The sequence below is a fragment of the Amblyomma americanum genome, chromosome 7 (genome assembly GCF_052857255.1).
Source record: "Amblyomma americanum isolate KBUSLIRL-KWMA chromosome 7, ASM5285725v1, whole genome shotgun sequence".
NCBI classification, from domain to species: domain Eukaryota; kingdom Metazoa; phylum Arthropoda; class Arachnida; order Ixodida; family Ixodidae; genus Amblyomma; species Amblyomma americanum.
In genome coordinates, this window is record NC_135503.1 from 110165682 (window position 1) to 110184382 (window position 18701).

Below are 18701 nucleotides of genomic sequence, written 5' to 3' on the forward strand. Positions count from 1 at the left end.
TTTGGAATTCATTGCCGCCCACTGTAAAAAACATCATTTCCTTGCCTGCATTCAAGAATAACCTCAAGGTATTTTTGTTGGAATGCTGATGTTTTATTCTCTTTTTATGTATATTACCTGCGTTTTGTGCTTTTAGACTGTTTTTGTGGTGAAGTATTCATTTGCTATTTTCTATATTTTATAATTATGTGATAACTGTTGCTGTAATTATTTCTTGTACAGTAAAACCTCGTTAATTCGAACTCGAGGGGGACCGGAAAATTGTTCGAATTAAGCGGAGTTTGAATTAACGAGCGGGCGCTGAAAAAAGCGGCCATCACGCCCGGCAGCACGGGCCGAAGCTAAAACAGGCATATCTGAGATCGTTATCTCTTACTACGCGCTACTACACATTTGCGGCGGGCGATTGCGCGAATTAAAATCATAGAGCCCGAATGTCGAAGGAAATAAAGTTAATTTGTTTATGCGGTTGGAGCTAACATCAAAATGCATTCGCGTAAGCAGCAAGCTTAATGACTAAATATGACACTATGCTTCAAAAACATGTTTATTAACAGCAGATTGGCAAAGCATATCAAAGAGAAAAATAATCGGTGATGCGCATTTGTTTTCGTTTTCTTTGCCGTGACTCGACAAGCATCGTCTGCAACTTGCCCAACAGCTCCAACGCAGCATCCGAATTATCATCGGCGGAGAAGTAGCGCGCAGCCAGATCGAGTGCTGACGCTGTTTCACATGCACTCGGGGGCATGCACTCGGGGGGGGGACGCTGTTTCACATGCACTCCGTCGGACTCGTTGCTGTCAGCTGTGCTCGCCGCGCCGGAGTTGTGCGGCATCTGGTCACCGCAGGCCGCTTCAATAATCTTGGCATCGCTTAACGGCCCCGATGTCTCCACGCCGCTGTCAACGTCTACGAAGCTCTGGAAGTCAACACCCTCCGATAAAGCAGCGTAGGCAGGGTGCAGCGTGACGGAGTCATCACACTGAGCATCCAGCTCTGCCGTGCTGCAGGCTTCTGGGCCTTCAATGAAGCCGCACTTTCGATAACAGTTCGCGACTGTGTCCGCCTTGACAGCATTCCACGATGTTGCCAGCATGTGGCAGGCTCCGAGGAGATTGACGTCGTACGATTTGCCGCTGTCCACACACACAAGAATCCGCTCTAGGAGGTGGCGCCTGTACAGTGTTTTGAGGTTTTTAATAACCCCAAGGTCCATAGGCTGCAGTACAGCCGTAGTGTTTTTCGGCAGAAATTCCAGACAAATCGCCTTCAGTCCGCTGATGTCGCAATGGGCTGAACAGTTGTCGACGAACAACAGAACATTCCTGTTCTGTGCCGCGAACTTCCTGTCGAGTGTGCGCAGCCAATCCGTGAAAATTGCTCGCGTCATCCACGACTTTCTGTTGAAAGTATAATCAACAGGGAGAGTTTTTAGCCCTTTAAAGCAGCGAGGCTTCGCTGCTTTGCCTATAACTAGCAAGCGGCACCGTTCCGTGCCAGTCGCGTTTGCGCACACAAACACCGTCACTCTTTCCTTGCTTCTCTTCCCGCCTGAACACGTGTCGCCTTTGTAACTGACAGTCTTGTTCGGCAGCAACTTAAAATAAAGCGCGGTTTCATCTGCATTGAACACATCGCTGAGCGAGTAATCGGCAAGGTAGTCCTTTAGTTGACCTGCTGCAACGGCTTGCGCCGGAGCCACCGTGGCCGGAGCATAGGCGGCGCCCACGGTAGGGTGGCTACCCGCGTGACCGCGCGTCAGCCAAAAATAGACAAGCCAAAGCTTCGACGTTCCGGCAGCGAAAACCTGCTACGGCATGCACCGGAGGGTTGGTTCGGGCAACGAAATTCACGTCTCACCTCGTGCGTGCTGACATGCGTGCTGGCTTATTTTTTTTCTCATCAATCTGCATTTTTTAAAAATTTTCAGTGCATTGTATTTGCTACGAGGTGACTTCTATATGCGAGGAGCAATGCCAGCCATCGGCGCCTAGTTCGAATTAACCGACGTGGATACCGGCATATTCGAATTATCGGGAGTTTTGACCCATTGAAATACACAGGGCTTTGCCGGGGCCCGGCCGTCAGTTCGAATTAACCGGAAGTTTGAATTAAGCGATTTCGAATTAACGAGGTTTTACTGTATTGTATTAGTATTGATCTATCGTGGGTCCCGGTACAGTGTTGGACTATAGGACCCTCGTCTGTACACTTATGATCTTTTGTATAAATTTCGGGACCAGTAAACTTCTTTCTCACCAAAAAAAAAAAAAAAAGAGAGAGAGAAAAACAGAAGAAAGTTCCTCCGCTGCATCCGGCTCTGCTCTGCACAGTTTAACTGCATTAAGAGTGCTTTCAAAGCTTTCAAAGTTGAGCATTTCAGGATGCAATCCCTGGTTCTGGGGACGAACTGATTCCAAAATGTCCTTGAAGTGCAATGCTTCCACATCTTTCGTCACTTTCAGGTGCTGGCCATCAACAGAGGCGAGTCCCAGAAGGTGCTCACGGTGAAGCTGATTCTACCGCCACACATGGCACCGTCACTGAAGCGGTTCTGCGAGACGCGCCTCCGTGGCATGGGTGCGCAGATGCAGGGTCAGACGATGCAGCTCATTCAGGCTGCAGTTGAGGACGCCTACGCACGGCTGCTCGAACCTCACCTCATGCGCAGCATCAGGTGAGGGAGTTTGAGCATGCATCACAATGATGAGCGATGATGGGGAATAATGAGCGCATCATCCCTCATCTTCATGACAAAGAATAATGAGTGCAGCACAGTGAAAACATTGTGCATTCCTTCATGGTGACAGCTGTCCATGACCTGGCTTCAATTCTGGGCCAGGCGTTCCCATGCAAGATGGAAAATAGTGGTATGCATGAATATTCATTCGAATACGAAGGTATTCGATACTTGATTTAATCCAAATTTTCGGTATATGAAATCTCAAAGTATTCGTCTCGCGCGAATAACGTTTCTGGAAAGCTTAGTTCCTGTGGTTTCGGTTCAGCGTGCCTTCTCCGGGATGGCACAGTGGCACGCGTGATGTCGAAGTCCCGACTTCATGAACACTTCCTTGGCATATGCACTGCGTGCCTGTGCCCCTACATGTATGTCAGAGCCAGTCTGCACATGCATGGGGCACTAGACGCGAGCAGGCACTAGCACAGCACCTAGATCTGCATCTGCCAGGTGCCTTCGCATGTGCTTTAACTGGCACGGTGGCCTCAAAAATACTGTTTCACACCCCACAAAACATTGGCACCGCTTGTAGGTCGCCTCCCCCATTTTCCAATGGCAGAAACTCGACAGTTTTTATAAGTGTGACAAAGCTTCAATGCACTCTTTCTTCTTTTTCATGTTGTGGCCTTGTGTGTTCGAAAAATGCATGGTTTTGAAAATGTTTATTGTGCCGTTCATTCATTTTGGGTTTCAGAAGCATTCGAGATATTCACTACGAAATTATTGGAGAAAATTACTATTTGCTTCGAATAAGCTTTGAACCAAAAAATCACTATTCGCACACCCCTAGAAAGCAGCATTCTGCAATTAAGACTGCAGTCATTTTGCAGACAGATTTTGAGACAAAGCCGGGGGAAGGCTGCTATCTTTGAACATTTACAAATGAATGACTGCTTATGGTGCATTACACTTGCCAGTCATGAAGGGTGTTTGACCAGCTGTGATTTTCAACCAAGAGCAGGTCAACAGTACCAGAATTGACACAAAGAAGCAGGGCATGTAAGTTGCTTTGCTAAATGGTCTCATTCAGAATAAGAGTTGTAGGTCTTGACTGTTACCAGCAATGAGAAGTGGGATGTAGAACATGTTTCTGTTCACTTCCGAGCTACTGCTGATAAGTGTGCAGCTGCCCTGTGACTGTTGCTTTTCGACCAGTCTGACCATTTGTGACTGTTGCTTTTCAACCAAAACAGTCAACCAAAACAACACTTCCATCTCTTAAGGGGGGACGCGGCTTTCAACTCGCGGAAAATGGTCAAAAAAGCGATTTTTTGAAATATTTATTTTCTGCTTTTACAAGTCATATTTTGTGTGATTACAAATTTTCATCGTCGAAAACTATCAAGAAGTGCGCCAAATCATTGTTTTGATGATCAAGGGTGGCGGAAAATTTCTTCCAAGTAGTGAAAAAACGCCGCTTTTCAAGCCCCGATCTCTCGGCAACCGCCCAACGTAGCGCGGCCGTTTTGGTCTCTATGGAAAGCGCGTTCCTCCGACTTCAAATTTCCCGCTTCAGCGGTCTCCTCAGAGCGGAAACAAATGCATAAAAAGCAAAAGTTTCAGGGTCGCGAGGTGATTTCCGATTGGCTCCGCACGTCACGTGACAGCAGCGTGCTGCGCAATTGGTCTCCTTGGCGGGTGCGTTGTCTGCTACGCGTGCCTCTCGACTCTGCGGCTCCGCTGCTCGTCGTGTACGATAGGGTTTAGTCATTTGAGCAGAGAACCTTGGCTCGCCGTGACTTTCTCTTGCGCAGAGCTTAGTTTCGAATACGGATTACGCGGCCGCCGTGTTCGTCAGTACGCGCAGAGCATAGTTTCGGAAGCGGCTTTCACTGGCGGTCATGGGTCGGCGACCTCTGAGGTACAAGACGGCGCGTGCCTATGGCACCCGTAAGTGAAAATCGCCGATGGTGAAGAAGAAGAAGTCGTCTGCTTTAATTACTTCTGATGTGCAGCGCACTGACGAAGTTACGGGCTCGCAGGCGAGTACTTCGTGCGCGGCTACGACTGTTGGTGGCGCGCTCCAGAGCCGCTGCCGAGCACTTCACACGCGGCGAAACATCGTGTGCGAGCACGGGGGACTCTTCTGAACTTTATACTTCGCGCTCTGCATCGCCGGAAGCATCAAGCGATGAAGGCACCGCGCATGTCGCGGGTCCTCTTGGCACTTCACGCGACGACGCCACGCCGTCCACGAGCACCGGGCGCACCATTCAGGCGCACCTGGAGCCGCGATTTGTGTCGGAAACATCAAGTGATGAAGGCACCGCACATGTCGCGGGTCCTCTTGGCACTTCACGCGACGACGCCACGCCGTCCACGAGCACCGGGCGCACCATTCAGGCGCACCTGGAGCCGCGTTTTGTGTCGGAAACATCAAGTGATGAAGGCACCGCGCATGTCGCGGGTCCTTTTGGCACTTCACGCGACGACGCCATGCCGTCCACGAGCACCGGGCGCACCATTCAGGCGCACCTGGAGCCGCGATTTGTGTCGGAAACATCAAGTGATGAAGGCACCGCGCATGTTGCGGGTCCTCTTGGCACTTCACGCGACGACGCCACGCCGTCCACGAGCACCGGGCGCACCATTCAGGCGCACCTGGAGCCGCGATTTGTGTCGGAAACATCAAGTGATGAAGGCACCGCGCATGTTGCGGGTCCTCTTGGCACTTCACGCGACGACGCCACGCCGTCCACGAGCACCGGGCGCACCATTCAGGCGCACCTGGAGCCGCGATTTGTGTCGGAAACATCAAGTGATGAAGGCACCGCACATGTCGCGGGTCCTCTTGGCACTTCACGCGACGACGCCACGCCGTCCACGAGCACCGGGCGCACCATTCAGGCGCACCTGGAGCCGCGATTTGTGTCGGAAACATCAAGTGATGAAGGCACCGCGCATGTTGCGGGTCCTCTTGGCACTTCACGCGACGACGCCACGCCGTCCACGAGCACCGGGCGCACCATTCAGGCGCACCTGGAGCCGCGATTTGTGTCGGAAACATCAAGTGATGAAGGCACCGCGCATGTTGCGGGTCCTCTTGGCACTTCACGCGACGACGCCACGCCGTCCACGAGCACCGGGCGCACCATTCAGGCGCACCTGGAGCCGCGTTTTGTGTCGGAAACATCAAGTGATGAAGGCACCGCGCATGTCGCGGGTCCTTTTGGCACTTCACGCGACGACGCCATGCCGTCCACGAGCACCGGGCGCACCATTCAGGCGCACCTGGAGCCGCGATTTGTGTCGGAAACATCAAGTGATGAAGGCACCGCACATGTCGCGGGTCCTCTTGGCACTTCACGCGACGACGCCACGCCGTCCACGAGCACCGGGTGCACCATTCAGGCGCACCTGGAGCCGCGTTTTCTGTCGGAAACATCAAGTGATGAAGGCACCGCGCATGTCGCGGGTCCTTTTGGCACTTCACGCGACGACGCCATGCCGTCCACGAGCACCGGGCGCACCATTCAGGCGCACCTGGAGCCGCGATTTGTGTCGGAAACATCAAGTGATGAAGGCACCGCGCATGTCGCGGGTCCTCTTGGCACTTCACGCGACGACGCCACGCCGTCCACGAGCACCGGGTGCACCATTCAGGCGCACCTGGAGCCGCGTTTTGTGTCGGAAACATCAAGTGATGAAGGCACCGCGCATGTCGCGGGTCCTCTTGGCACTTCACGCGACGACGCCACGCCGTCCACGAGCACCGGGCGCACCATTCAGGCGCACCTGGAGCCGCGATTTGTGTCGGAAACATCAAGTGATGAAGGCACCGCGCATGTCGCGGGTCCTCTTGGCACTTCACGCGACGACGCCACGCCGTCCACGAGCACCGGGCGCACCATTCAGGCGCACCTGGAGCCGCGATTTGTGTCGGAAACATCAAGTGATGAAGGCACCGCGCATGTCGCGGGTCCTCTTGGCACTTCACGCGACGACGCCACGCCGTCCACGAGCACCGGGTGCACCATTCAGGCGCACCTGGAGCCGCGATTTGTGTCGGAAACATCAAGTGATGAAGGCACCGCGCATGTCGCGGGTCCTCTTGGCACTTCACGCGACGACGCCACGCCGTCCACGAGCACCGGGTGCACCATTCAGGCGCACCTGGAGCCGCGATTTGTGTCGGAAACATCAAGTGATGAAGGCACCGCGCATGTCGCGGGTCCTCTTGGCACTTCACGCGACGACGCCACGCCGTCCACGAGCACCGGGCGCACCATTCAGGCGCACCTGGAGCCGCGATTTGTGTCGGAAACATCAAGTGATGAAGGCACCGCGCATGTCGCGGGTCCTTTTGGCACTTCACGCGACGACGCCATGCCGTCCACGAGCACCGGGCGCACCATTCAGGCGCACCTGGAGCCGCGATTTGTGTCGGAAACATCAAGTGATGAAGGCACCGCGCATGTCGCGGGTCCTCTTGGCACTTCACGCGACGACGCCACGCCGTCCACGAGCACCGGGCGCACCATTCAGGCGCACCTGGAGCCGCGATTTGTGTCGGAAACATCAAGTGATGAAGGCACCGCGCATGTCGCGGGTCCTCTTGGCACTTCACGCGACGACGCCACGCCGTCCACGAGCACCGGGTGCACCATTCAGGCGCACCTGGAGCCGCGATTTGTGTCGGAAACATCAAGTGATGAAGGCACCGCGCATGTCGCGGGTCCTCTTGGCACTTCACGCGACGACGCCACGCCGTCCACGAGCACCGGGTGCACCATTCAGGCGCACCTGGAGCCGCGATTTGTGTCGGAAACATCAAGTGATGAAGGCACCGCGCATGTCGCGGGTCCTCTTGGCACTTCACGCGACGACGCCACGCCGTCCACGAGCACCGGGCGCACCATTCAGGCGCACCTGGAGCCGCGATTTGTGTCGGAAACATCAAGTGATGAAGGCACCGCGCATGTCGCGGGTCCTTTTGGCACTTCACGCGACGACGCCATGCCGTCCACGAGCACCGGGCGCACCATTCAGGCGCACCTGGAGCCGCGATTTGTGTCGGAAACATCAAGTGATGAAAGCACCGCGCATGTCGCGGGTCCTCTTGGCACTTCACGCGACGACGCCACGCCGTCCACGAGCACCGGGTGCACCATTCAGGCGCACCTGGAGCCGCGTTTTGTGTCGGAAACATCAAGTGATGAAGGCACCGCGCATGTCGCGGGTCCTCTTGGCACTTCACGCGACGACGCCACGCCGTCCACGAGCACCGGGTGCACCATTCAGGCGTACCTGGAGCCGCGTTTTCTGTCGGAAACATCAAGTGATGAAGGCACCGCGCATGTCGCGGGTCCTCTTGGCACTTCACGCGACGACGCCACGCCGTCCACGAGCACCGGGCGCACCATTCAGGCGCACCTGGAGCCGCGATTTGTGTCGGAAACATCAAGTGATGAAGGCACCGCGCATGTCGCGGGTCCTCTTGGCACTTCACGCGACGACGCCACGCCGTCCACGAGCACCGGGCGCACCATTCAGGCGCACCTGGAGCCGCGTTTTGTGTCGGAAACATCAAGTGATGAAGGCACCGCGCATGTTGCGGGTCCTCTTGGCACTTCACGCGATGACGCCACGCCGTCCACGAGCACCAGGCGAAAAGAGTCGGCCTATTGGTGGGAAAAGTGGCCTCACTCAGGCTTTAATTAAGAAGTTAACAAATTATTATGGCAAGGCCCTGCACGATCACGACAACGTTGAGGACATGCAGAAATCTGTGATGGCAACTTTTTATCACGTAACATCTACCGATGAACGCCCACGTCACGAGCTTTGCCCCCAAGGACCACAGAGTTGGTGCCAACACCAGGCTGCAGAAGCAGAGGGCAAACCTCTGCCCTCCCACAAGTACCAGCTTGCAAGGCATGTCGCAGATGCATTGTTGCCTGTTTACCGGCGGCTATCGGATGTCCAGCTCCTCAGCCGTTGTCTGGGGAAGAAAACCCAGAATGCGGCTGAAAGCCTTCATTCAGTAATTTGGTCGCTGCTGCCAAAAGATAAAAACGCATCTTTGACTGCAACAGAGACAGCTCTCAACGAAGCGGTTTGCAAGTTCAATGCAGGGACCCGCCGTGCTTACACAGAGTACTGTTCGACACTTGGGCTGCAAACTGGCCAACATGTTCTTCGCAGAGCAGCAAAAAAGGACGCCTTGCGGAAAAGAAAGGCAGCGAAAGCACTTCAATCTCGAGGCAAGGCATCCAAGAAGCCCCGTGTTAAAAAGGACACAAATGACTACAACCCCGATGCCTTTTGATGAGTGAAATACAAGGTGCAACTTTGGAAGCCATTTTTTCAAAACTGTTTTTCTTGTCATTTGCTCTGATTGTTCCGCTGATTTCTTCGCGACCGCTGGGGCTATTTTGATATGGTTTTTTTCGCTGCATTCCTTGAGAAATGTTTCAGGTCGTGACATTCTTGGTTTTCCGGCATCCCGTTTGCTGACTTACTGATTCGACTAGTTGTTCACTGTTTAGGTGCCCATTGTAATGTCTGCTCATAAAATATTAAAACTAAGAACTTTTACATTGTAAATAAAAAAATCTAAGAATGTCACGACCTCATCCATTCATTTTGGAATGCAACACACTTTGAAGAAGTCTTCTATCTTATTTTGTAAGTCGCTCAAGCCTGGTACAAGATGAAAAGGAGGAAAATTTTTTAAATAAAAAAGTTGTTGAGATATCAGTTTGAAATTTTTATGTTGATATCACAGAAACATTACCAGTAACCCTGCCAATTTTTATCAGAATCCATGAAGAAATAGGAAAGTTGATCCTGAATGCCACGTCCCCCCTTAAGTGTGAATGCGCCTATACAGTTGCTTACGGTCGATTGTAATTTTCGATGGGTTTGCTCAAAATTAAGGATGTATGAATATTCAAGATATCGAATAGTTTGAGACTAGTATTTGGTATTCGATTTGCTCTGCATTTTACTATTCAAAGTATTCGAAGCTCGTAAGCGTTAAGAAACTATGAAGTTTCCTATTCGTGTGATGTGCTCATGGGTCGAAAAACGACGTACAACAGCACGTGGCACCATCACTACGCCATGCCAATGGGCTGGTGATAACCGGCAGTGAATATACCAGTGGCAAAAGTGAATGGGCGCCAGCAATCCTCTGTTTTGTAGCGATAGCTACACTACGCCACCTCTTCGACCCTTCAGCATGGCACCACATGAGCTACGTGGCGGCGCCATTGGTCACATGGTTGATCACGTGGGTAGACCACGTGGTGCGGCCGTTGGTCACGTGGGTTGGTCACGTCGTGTCGAGCAGCTGCCGCCGGTGGGGCGAGCAACAGCTGTGCGCATGTGCCATGCCAAGTGGGACGAAGATAAAGAAGGAACGCCCAGCGAAACGGAGCAGTGAAAGACTGACTTTGCAATTCGACTGAGCAAGTTCCACTCAGCCAGATGTAGCCATCTCGACACTTAGGTTTAACCAGAGCTAAACCACAGCCATTTTTTTTTTATGACTACCATGATAGCACGGCACACGTGGAAGTGGGGGCTTGCAAAGGGTAGCAGAACAGGTGAAGCTGCAGACCGCATGCACTGCTGAGGCTATTTTGTGGTGACTGCTTTTAATGCGATGGCATTTAGATGGTTGTCTTGCAAAAGCCACCTGGTTTTTCCATAACGAAATTCTCTGATTGGTTGAAAGGGTCGTGTCGTCATCAGCACCGCCAAATTTGAAAGTCTGAAGACTAGAACTTTGGAGTACCTTCCATTGGATTTTCATATAGGTTTACACTAACCCCACCCTCTCTGCCTCCTTAATCCACACACTAATCCCCATAATTCTACCTTAACCTACCCACTAAGTTCACCTTAACCAACCTAGTAACTACCACTAATCCACCTTAATCCATTTTATGGTGCGGGCCTACTTCGAAAATTTAGAGGATCCTTTGGAATAGTATTTGGGGATGGGCAAATTTCCAAATGCTATTGCATTTTCTTCTTTAAGAATGCGGTTAAGAAGGTTCCAGATTTTTATCTTTCACACTTTTTTTCTGTTAAATTCTAGGAAATGGATACAGTGAAAGCTCTTCAATTCAACCCCCATTAATTCAGAAATCCGAATACTCAGTCTTGGTCACCACCCATGTAGGTCTGTGGCGTCGGATGCTTGCTAATTCAGATGCTACGGGTCCTGCACTGGTTAATTCAAACGGGCTCTCTAAGGGAAGCCGCATCGAGGTATGATCAGCGTGGGAAAAAGTCATAGGAATAGCCCTACTCAAAAACCTGTCTTCCACGCTACAGAGTCGCTCGTGCACCTCTGTGTCATCACCATCAGCTTGTACGCCTACAGCAGGACAAGGGCTTCTCCCATACCTCTTCAGTTAACTCTGTCCCATGCCAGCCGCTTGCACCTTATCCCCGCAAACTTCTTTACCTCATCCTCCCAGCTAATTTTCTGCTGCCCCTGGTACGCTTGTCTTCTCTTGGTATCCGGTCCGTTACTCTTAATGACCAGCGATTATCTTGCCTTCGCATTACATGCCTTGCGCAAGCCCATTTCTTCCTCTTGATTTTGACTAGGGCATCACTAATCCGTATGTGTTCCTCTTCCGGTCTCTTAACGTTACACCTATCATTTTTCTTTCTATAGCTCTTCGCATTGCCCTTAACTTAAGTTGAATCCATTTTGCTAGCCTCAACGTTTCTGCCCCATATATAGTTGAGTACCGGTAAGATACAGCTGTTTCTTTTCTCTTGAGGGATATTGGTAAACTGCCACTCTTGATTTGAGAAAACCGTCCAAATGTACTTCACCCCGTTATTATTCAAGTTATTTCACTTTTATGATCCGGATATGCGTTCACTACCTGCCCTAAGTACACATTTTCTTTTATCACTTCCAGCACCTCGCGACCAGTTATAAGCTGCTGTTCCTTGTTGGACATTACTTTGGTTTTCTGCATGTTAATTTTTTGACCCAGCTTACTGCTCTGCCTGTCTAACTCACTGATCATACCTTGCAGTTCATCTCCTGAGTGACTTATTGAGGCAATACAATCAGCTAATCGCAAATTACTTATGTATTCTTCATTAACTCTTATCCTCGACTGTTCCCAATCCAGGATTCTGAATACCTCCTGTAAACAGGCGGTGAAGAGCAATGGCGAAACAATGTCTCCCTGCTTGACACCCTTCCTTATTGGAATTTTATTGCCGACTTTATGGAGGACTATGGCAGCTGTTAATATATAGCATTTTTTTATATGTGGGTTTCCTATACTGAGTCAAATGCTTTCTCATAATCAGTGAAGGCTGCATATAAAGGTTGGTTATATTTTGTTATTTTCTCTCTCACCTTACTAATAGTGTGAATATGGTCTATTGTTGAGCAGCCGTTATGAAAGCATGCCTGATCATTTGGCTGAGTGAAGTCTAAAGTTGCCCTAACTCTATTAGTAAATACCTTATAGGCAACGGGCAGTAAGCTGATCGGTCTGTAATTTTTCAATTCTTTGACTTCTTCTTTCTTATGGATTAAGATGATGTTAGCATTCTTCCAAGCATCTGGTACGCTTGAGGTCATAAGGCATTGCGTATAAAGGGTGGCTAGTTTTTCTAGCACAATCTCCCCTCCGTCCTTCAACAGATCTGCTGTTGCCTGATCCTGACCAGCTGTTTTTCCCCTTTCTATTGCTCCTAAGGCTTTCTTTAATTCCCCTTTTGTTACTGGCGGAATGATGCATTGCTGTGCACTACTGTCTTTCTCATTAATTGTCTGACTACATTGGCTACTGTATAGATTTGTGTAGAACTCTTTGGCTACTTTAGGCATCTTATCCATATTGATAATGACACTGCCCTCTTTGTCTCTTAGTGCATACTACTATGCCTAGTTACCTCTTCACCACTTTTATGTTACCTCCGTTCTTTAGAGCAGGCTCGATTCTATCCTCTTACATGCATGCACCTACAGGCAGAAGACAATTGACAGCCACGCCTCTGAGAGCAATACAACCATTTATAGTTTCAGTTTCACTTGCTTCACGCTGGCACAGAGTGATGGGGGCTGTACCAGCCAGCATCAGCCAGCCTACCTAACCAGCTGAACACAATGTCAGATGCTGATTGGCACACAGCTAGTATTTTTTTCTCGTCTCTTTGGCACCTCTGAGCCGTTCCCTTCACTTCTATCCTTGTGGTTCTATTCTTCTAGTGCGTCTAAACTGCATGCTTATCTCGTGCCATTGTTTGTGCAGTGAAGCTTCCTCACACATGATTGTGCCACTTATGATGGGTGTGACATGGTAGCGGTGGAAATCCACCTCGTTGCACTGTGAAGGATGCGGAAAGCCTTTGCCATTTTGGAGAAGTTCTGCTTTGATGGTCCTAACAGTATGCACACAATAAAGCATTGATGGAAACATGAAAAATAGTTATTCTCGCACTTTTCTGATCTCAGTCAGGCAGCCATTACCCAGTCTTTCACCAAATAAGTTTACTGTGATGCAAACAGTTCTTGAAGGTTTTTTTCGCTCATTTGATAATTTGAGCTTTCAGATAATCCGAACATTCCATTCTGGTCTCTTAAGTTCGAACTAGTGAGCTTTAACTGTATCTAAGGTTGCAGAGCCCTCCCCCCTCCTTCCCCCACAAAAAAAAAAAAACTTGGACAGTGCAGTAGAGATTTCTGCAGCGTGGTGTGATATTGACATTGTTGCCTTTATCACTAGCAAAACATCCAATGCAAGCGACGCTGGCGAGGATGCCAAATACATCCCAGACACATCTCAGGCCCTGCTATTTGCAGGAAGTGTACGCATGCTAGGCATGCTGTTCTGCCAACTTGACCAAATATGAGGCCTAATAGAGCGGCTGCAACTCTCTATAAATGCCTTCGAGACCGCAGTAATAGCTGCAAGGCTGCCGCAGCAAGTGTGAGTAATGGATTTCTGTGCTCCTATGTGAATAAAAGCTTCTGTGCAGTCTTACATAGAATACCTCGGGTATCATTCATTACCAGATCAGTGGACGTATAAGCTGTTTTCATTTAGGGCGTACTGCCACTTTGCACGTAGTTTTTCCACAGTCCCGCGAGGTATGCCTTAACAAGTGTTCATGTTTCAAATATTTCTGTGGAAGGTACCTCCCATTCTGTTTTTGCTGGTCCTCGAGTGGACCATTCAGCCATCGCGAAATTCAAAGTTGGGGCTTGACACAGTCCCTTTATGCTATTGAGTCTGCCACTGCTGTAGCATGGTGTAGGTTGCCACTACAACGTTGGCCATCGCTGGGCCACACACAGCTGTAGTAACCGTGGCAATGCCTTGCAGGTCGCAGCTCACCAAAGAAGCGGAGAAGGAGTCTGTGAGTGTGTTCCGGTCCAACCTCCGCCAGCTCCTGCTCACCCCTCCGGTCAGAGGTCATGCAGTGTTGGGAATCGACCCCGGGTTCAGGCACGGCTGCAAGCTCGCTGCAGTTTCAGCCAATGGTTTGTTTGTCCGTTTATATGTGTGCATGTGCGTGCGTGGGCAGAAAAAATTACCTAAAAGAGCGTTCAGTTCTGTGATATGTCTGGCGCATTGAATTCAAGAATGCAGTGTTGACTTGACCTATCCTTGTGTCTGCAGGCAGCCTTCTGGAGCATGCTGTCATCTACCCCCATGGTGGCTCCAAAGCCCAGGCTGCTAACGTCCTCAGGGAGATGATACGCAGACACAAGTAAGCAACAAAATGGTTGCCTCCGTCTTCATCTGGAAGCATGTGGTTAGAGGCAGAACACAGCGAGGCAGGTATTGGCAAATTTTTTTTTTTGTATTGCAGCCTCATTCAATTGCTGTATGGAAAACTAAATATACATCTGTCACCCACCGCAGTGGCTCTGGCATTTGGTTGCTGATCCCAGGGGTGCGGGCTTGATTCTAACCGCAGAGGCGGTGTTTCAATGGAGGTGAAATTGAAAAAAATGGGCGTGTGCTGTGCGATGTCAGTGCATGTTAAAGAACGCCAAGTGGTCTAAATCAATCTAGAGCTGACCACTACAACATGCCTTATAGAGCATATCTCTTCGGCAGTTAAACACCACATCTGTTGCAGACACTGGCAGTTGCATCTTTCTGGGGACAAGACGTGGCAGTTATTGGTTTGATGTGGTTCAAGTGTTTGTGTTGTCCTATCGGCAACTGATGAACTATGGCAGTCTTGAAAACTAAATTAGAGGGCAAAACTTTCTCGCTGCTTAGGCCTTTGAATGAAGGAAGCACCTGCTTACCCAAATGGCAAGAAAATAGAGGCTTTTCACTACTGGTGCACAAACACTGAAATTTTTTAATACAAATCACACACTACATTTACGAAGGAAAAATACCTTTCAATATCGAATCTAATATCGAATCAGTATCACATCTGTTCAGTACATGAACAAAATTTTTTCGCAAACAGATAAATGGGCAAATGTGGTTCTGATTTTTTTTTTTTTTTTCAAAATATATTCTGATTCTTACAACTGAAATAAACAAAACTGGACTGAGTGGCCAAAAATGCTTAAAAAGTTGATGCCAAATGACTGACAAAATTAAATTCATGAATTGACACATGCCTCGAAACTAAAGTAACCTCATTAAGTTTGACTGCAAGGCACAGGAAAAATTGTCAGAATTATCCAGAGGTTGAGTTATAAAATGCTCCCCACCTTCTGGAAAAATAAAAAACAATCGAAAATATGGAAACGCGGTGAAGCTTTGTGAGGAGGCTCCATTCACAAGCAGCGAAAAGCCTCTGATGAGCATGCAGTTTCGATGTGCTGGAAGAACAATGTTGGACGTAAGTGAGGGCAACGCACATTGGTGTCGGCACGGCGGGCCTGCTTCTAAAAAAAAAAAAAAAAACACCACTGATGACCCATTTGGCGTCCATAAGCGGTGCACAACTGGGTTCGGGCTCAGCTGTGCGGATATGTGGCCAATAGCTGCCCTCGGCACGGATAGCGATGAAGCTCATAAACCAAAATCACATGACCAGGCTATTTTCAACGCAATAGCGTTAACGCTTCCGTTCCGCAGAAAATCAGGTGCTGCTGTCATCGATGTTTTGAGCGAAAAATCCCCGGAGAAGTAACCTAGGTGGGCCACCTAGGTCACGAGACCTTGTAGTTTCATCACAACCTGCCCACTGGATTGTGAGCAAACTGACCACCGTCGCAAGTGACAGTTAAATTTATGATCGGTCACTAGAGGTTGCTCAGGCAGAGTAATTTGGGTCTCACATGCCCCACTGGTGGCAGCACCTGCCATCGCAGGGCAATGGCACATCGCTTAACTGCTGCACCACTGCTTGAGGAGTGATGCAGCACTCTTGAATGTAGTAGAGAATGACTATGGGCATTAACCCCTTAACACTGGCAATGCTGCAGGGGCCCTGCTAGCGTTGCCACACCTACTACTACGCACACATCAGAAGTGCATGGGTTACAGTGCACCATTCAATGGATGGATTTTTACACATTCATTTGACCTGCTGGTGACGCCTCAACTAGGCCCCTTTTGGTAGCCCCATTCAAAATTCTGTAGGTGGGCTTTCCTGCTTCATATAATAACTGACCAAAACGAGGTGGCAGAGCTCACACAAAAGTTGTGAGGGCGACAGGACGAGTGCCATGGATGAGGCATTCAGTATGTAACACATTATGGAAGGATCCAACAGAAAACCACGCTCTTTCGTATTGTGATTGTTCAGAGTGGGTGGCGGGCTATCTTGCTGCGATCACATGTGATATGTGGGAAAGCCCACTTGCGGAATTTCGCACGAGGTCCAAGGTTAGCAGCGTCTGAATGTGATCGCTCCACGCAATAAGCAAAGAAAACGCACATAGACTGTTTTCCTGACACCTTGAACTTGACCTTCCGATAATTTGCTCAGATATTATGGTTTTGCCATGGCTGCATTTACGAAACTTGGCGCGGTAAATTCTATCACTGCTGAATATTCGGATGTTTTCGAACGTTTGAAAATTTTTGAATATCAATTTCTTGATATGTATTTTAAATGAATAATGAACATATTCAATTCGTGTTCAGAATTTTGAATATTCGCGCGCCTCTACTTTTCACCTTTCCGAGTCCTGTTCACATTTGCATAGTGTGTTGTCAGCTGCGTTTACTCGCTGCTGTCATAGACATTCCTTTCGCGACAGTTCATTTCATTGTTACAAAACTTCTGCGTATTTTGACCGAGTTGCAAGTAATGCAGCGTGAACTGATAGATAGTCGGCATAGCACGTTCATTACATCAAGGGGGCCTGCTCCTTCACTGCAAGGAGTTCACAGATACAGAAGCTCCAATGGGGTCAGTGTTGGGGAATTGAGAATATTGAGCAATTTGGTACATGGAGGTTTGTCGCATCCAGGTTGAACTTTACCGACTGCTGACTGCTGCTTTTCTCACAGCATATGGCTGTTGCTGCTATTTTTAGAGCAATTGCTACAAATTTCTCTTGCGAAAATTTTGCTGCATATGTTCACACGTTTCTCTGACACGTTGACCAGTAAGCATTAAGCAGTAAGCACTCAGGTGCACTTTGGTTTGTTTCGCGTGGCATGCTGAATTCAGGCTGGGAGAGGCTAATATGGGTGTTAGTTTGTTGCCTGGGTGACCTACAGCTTAAGTACTGTAAAAACCCACGTATAATATGAGGTTTTTTCCAGATTTTAGCATGCCCAATTTCCCCCTCTTATTATATGCAGATCTGAAAAATTTTTGGCCAGAATCCGCAGTTCTGGTTTTGTTAATATTGAGCGCTGCCACCATCACGCTTCGAGAGGCACTAAAGAGATGGTGCTGTCTAATGGTAGGTGGGTAGTTTCAATATCGACGCCATTTTACTGCACTAACTTGACCTCGTGACACCGAGAATGATAGCATCTCACATGGTATGGGGACCACGAAAGCAGCACTCGGCTGCTTTTAAATGGAGAGTAATTGTGTAGCTGCCGAAAGTATTGGCACTGCGTCAAGCGCTGCTACATGGTCTGGATGAGGTAGGGAGAGCCTGCAGATACTGCCGCCGGGCACGGGCCTCTCCAACCACTCTGTGCTGCTGGATCGCGGACGCTTGGGCCAGCATTCCCAAGGAGCTCGCTGGTTGTTATTTCAGGAAATGTGGGATATCTAATGTGCTCGACGGTACCGAAGAAGGTATCTCTGACAGGGGCCTCTTGGAAGATAGCTCACCCAACAACGACGATCGCTAAAGCTCCGACTACGAACACTTCCAAAGCGCACGCACCAGTGCATATGTTGGAACTTCGGTCTGTGCATGCTCTTGGCGCAAAATGTAAATAGGAGTGAGCGCGGTGCCTCTACCTGTCGTTCGCGCTACACGCGTTGCATTCGGTGTGTGTTCGGCCTCTGTGACTTCTGGAACGTCTTCGAGTTGACTGCCTTTCCTTACTTGCATTATACACATATGAATTTTTTTTTTCGTTTTTGCTACCCCAAATTACACCTCGTATTATATGCGGGTTTTCATGGTATGTAGAGCTCATGCTGTTCGCTCCTAAGTGTTAGTTGTGTATTCCTGTGGCATTCTGGCAGATCATCTGTTTTCATTGACCCCCTGCATATTTCCCACATCTTGTTGAACTTCCTTCCTTTGCAGAGCCTTTACCCTCTTTCCTTTCGTTCCTTGTCCACTGACTTTGCCTTCAGGAGATGTCAATAACTATTGGATAACATTGTGTTGTTGAATGCTTTTGTTAGCTACAGCTAGTTACCTTCTCTTTCATTATCATTCAGCGCTGCCAATTAAAAAAAAAATGGTCCAGTACTGGCTCAGCCTAGCAACGGTCTATTCACTCTGACAAACAGAAAAACATTACTTTTTTTTGGCCTAGCTGGTTCAGGTCGATGGGCTTAAGCAGTGCAGGAAATATGATGGGACAATCATTTGAGCATCTGCTCACCTTGCTGTAAAAAAAAA

At 49.3% G+C, this 18701-nt stretch overlaps 1 protein-coding gene across 1 annotated transcript in view; it reads left to right on the forward strand.

Annotated features, from left to right (window-relative positions):
- The window catches only part of LOC144099480 (S1 RNA-binding domain-containing protein 1), a 66677-nt gene that overhangs the window by 19311 nt on the left and 28665 nt on the right, over window positions 1-18701 (forward strand). Inside the window, exons 9-11 of the mRNA XM_077632811.1 lie at window positions 2469-2680; window positions 14059-14216; window positions 14356-14446. Of these exons, the coding sequence (XP_077488937.1) occupies window positions 2469-2680; window positions 14059-14216; window positions 14356-14446 (461 nt within the window). The remainder of the gene's footprint in view (window positions 1-2468; window positions 2681-14058; window positions 14217-14355; window positions 14447-18701) is intronic.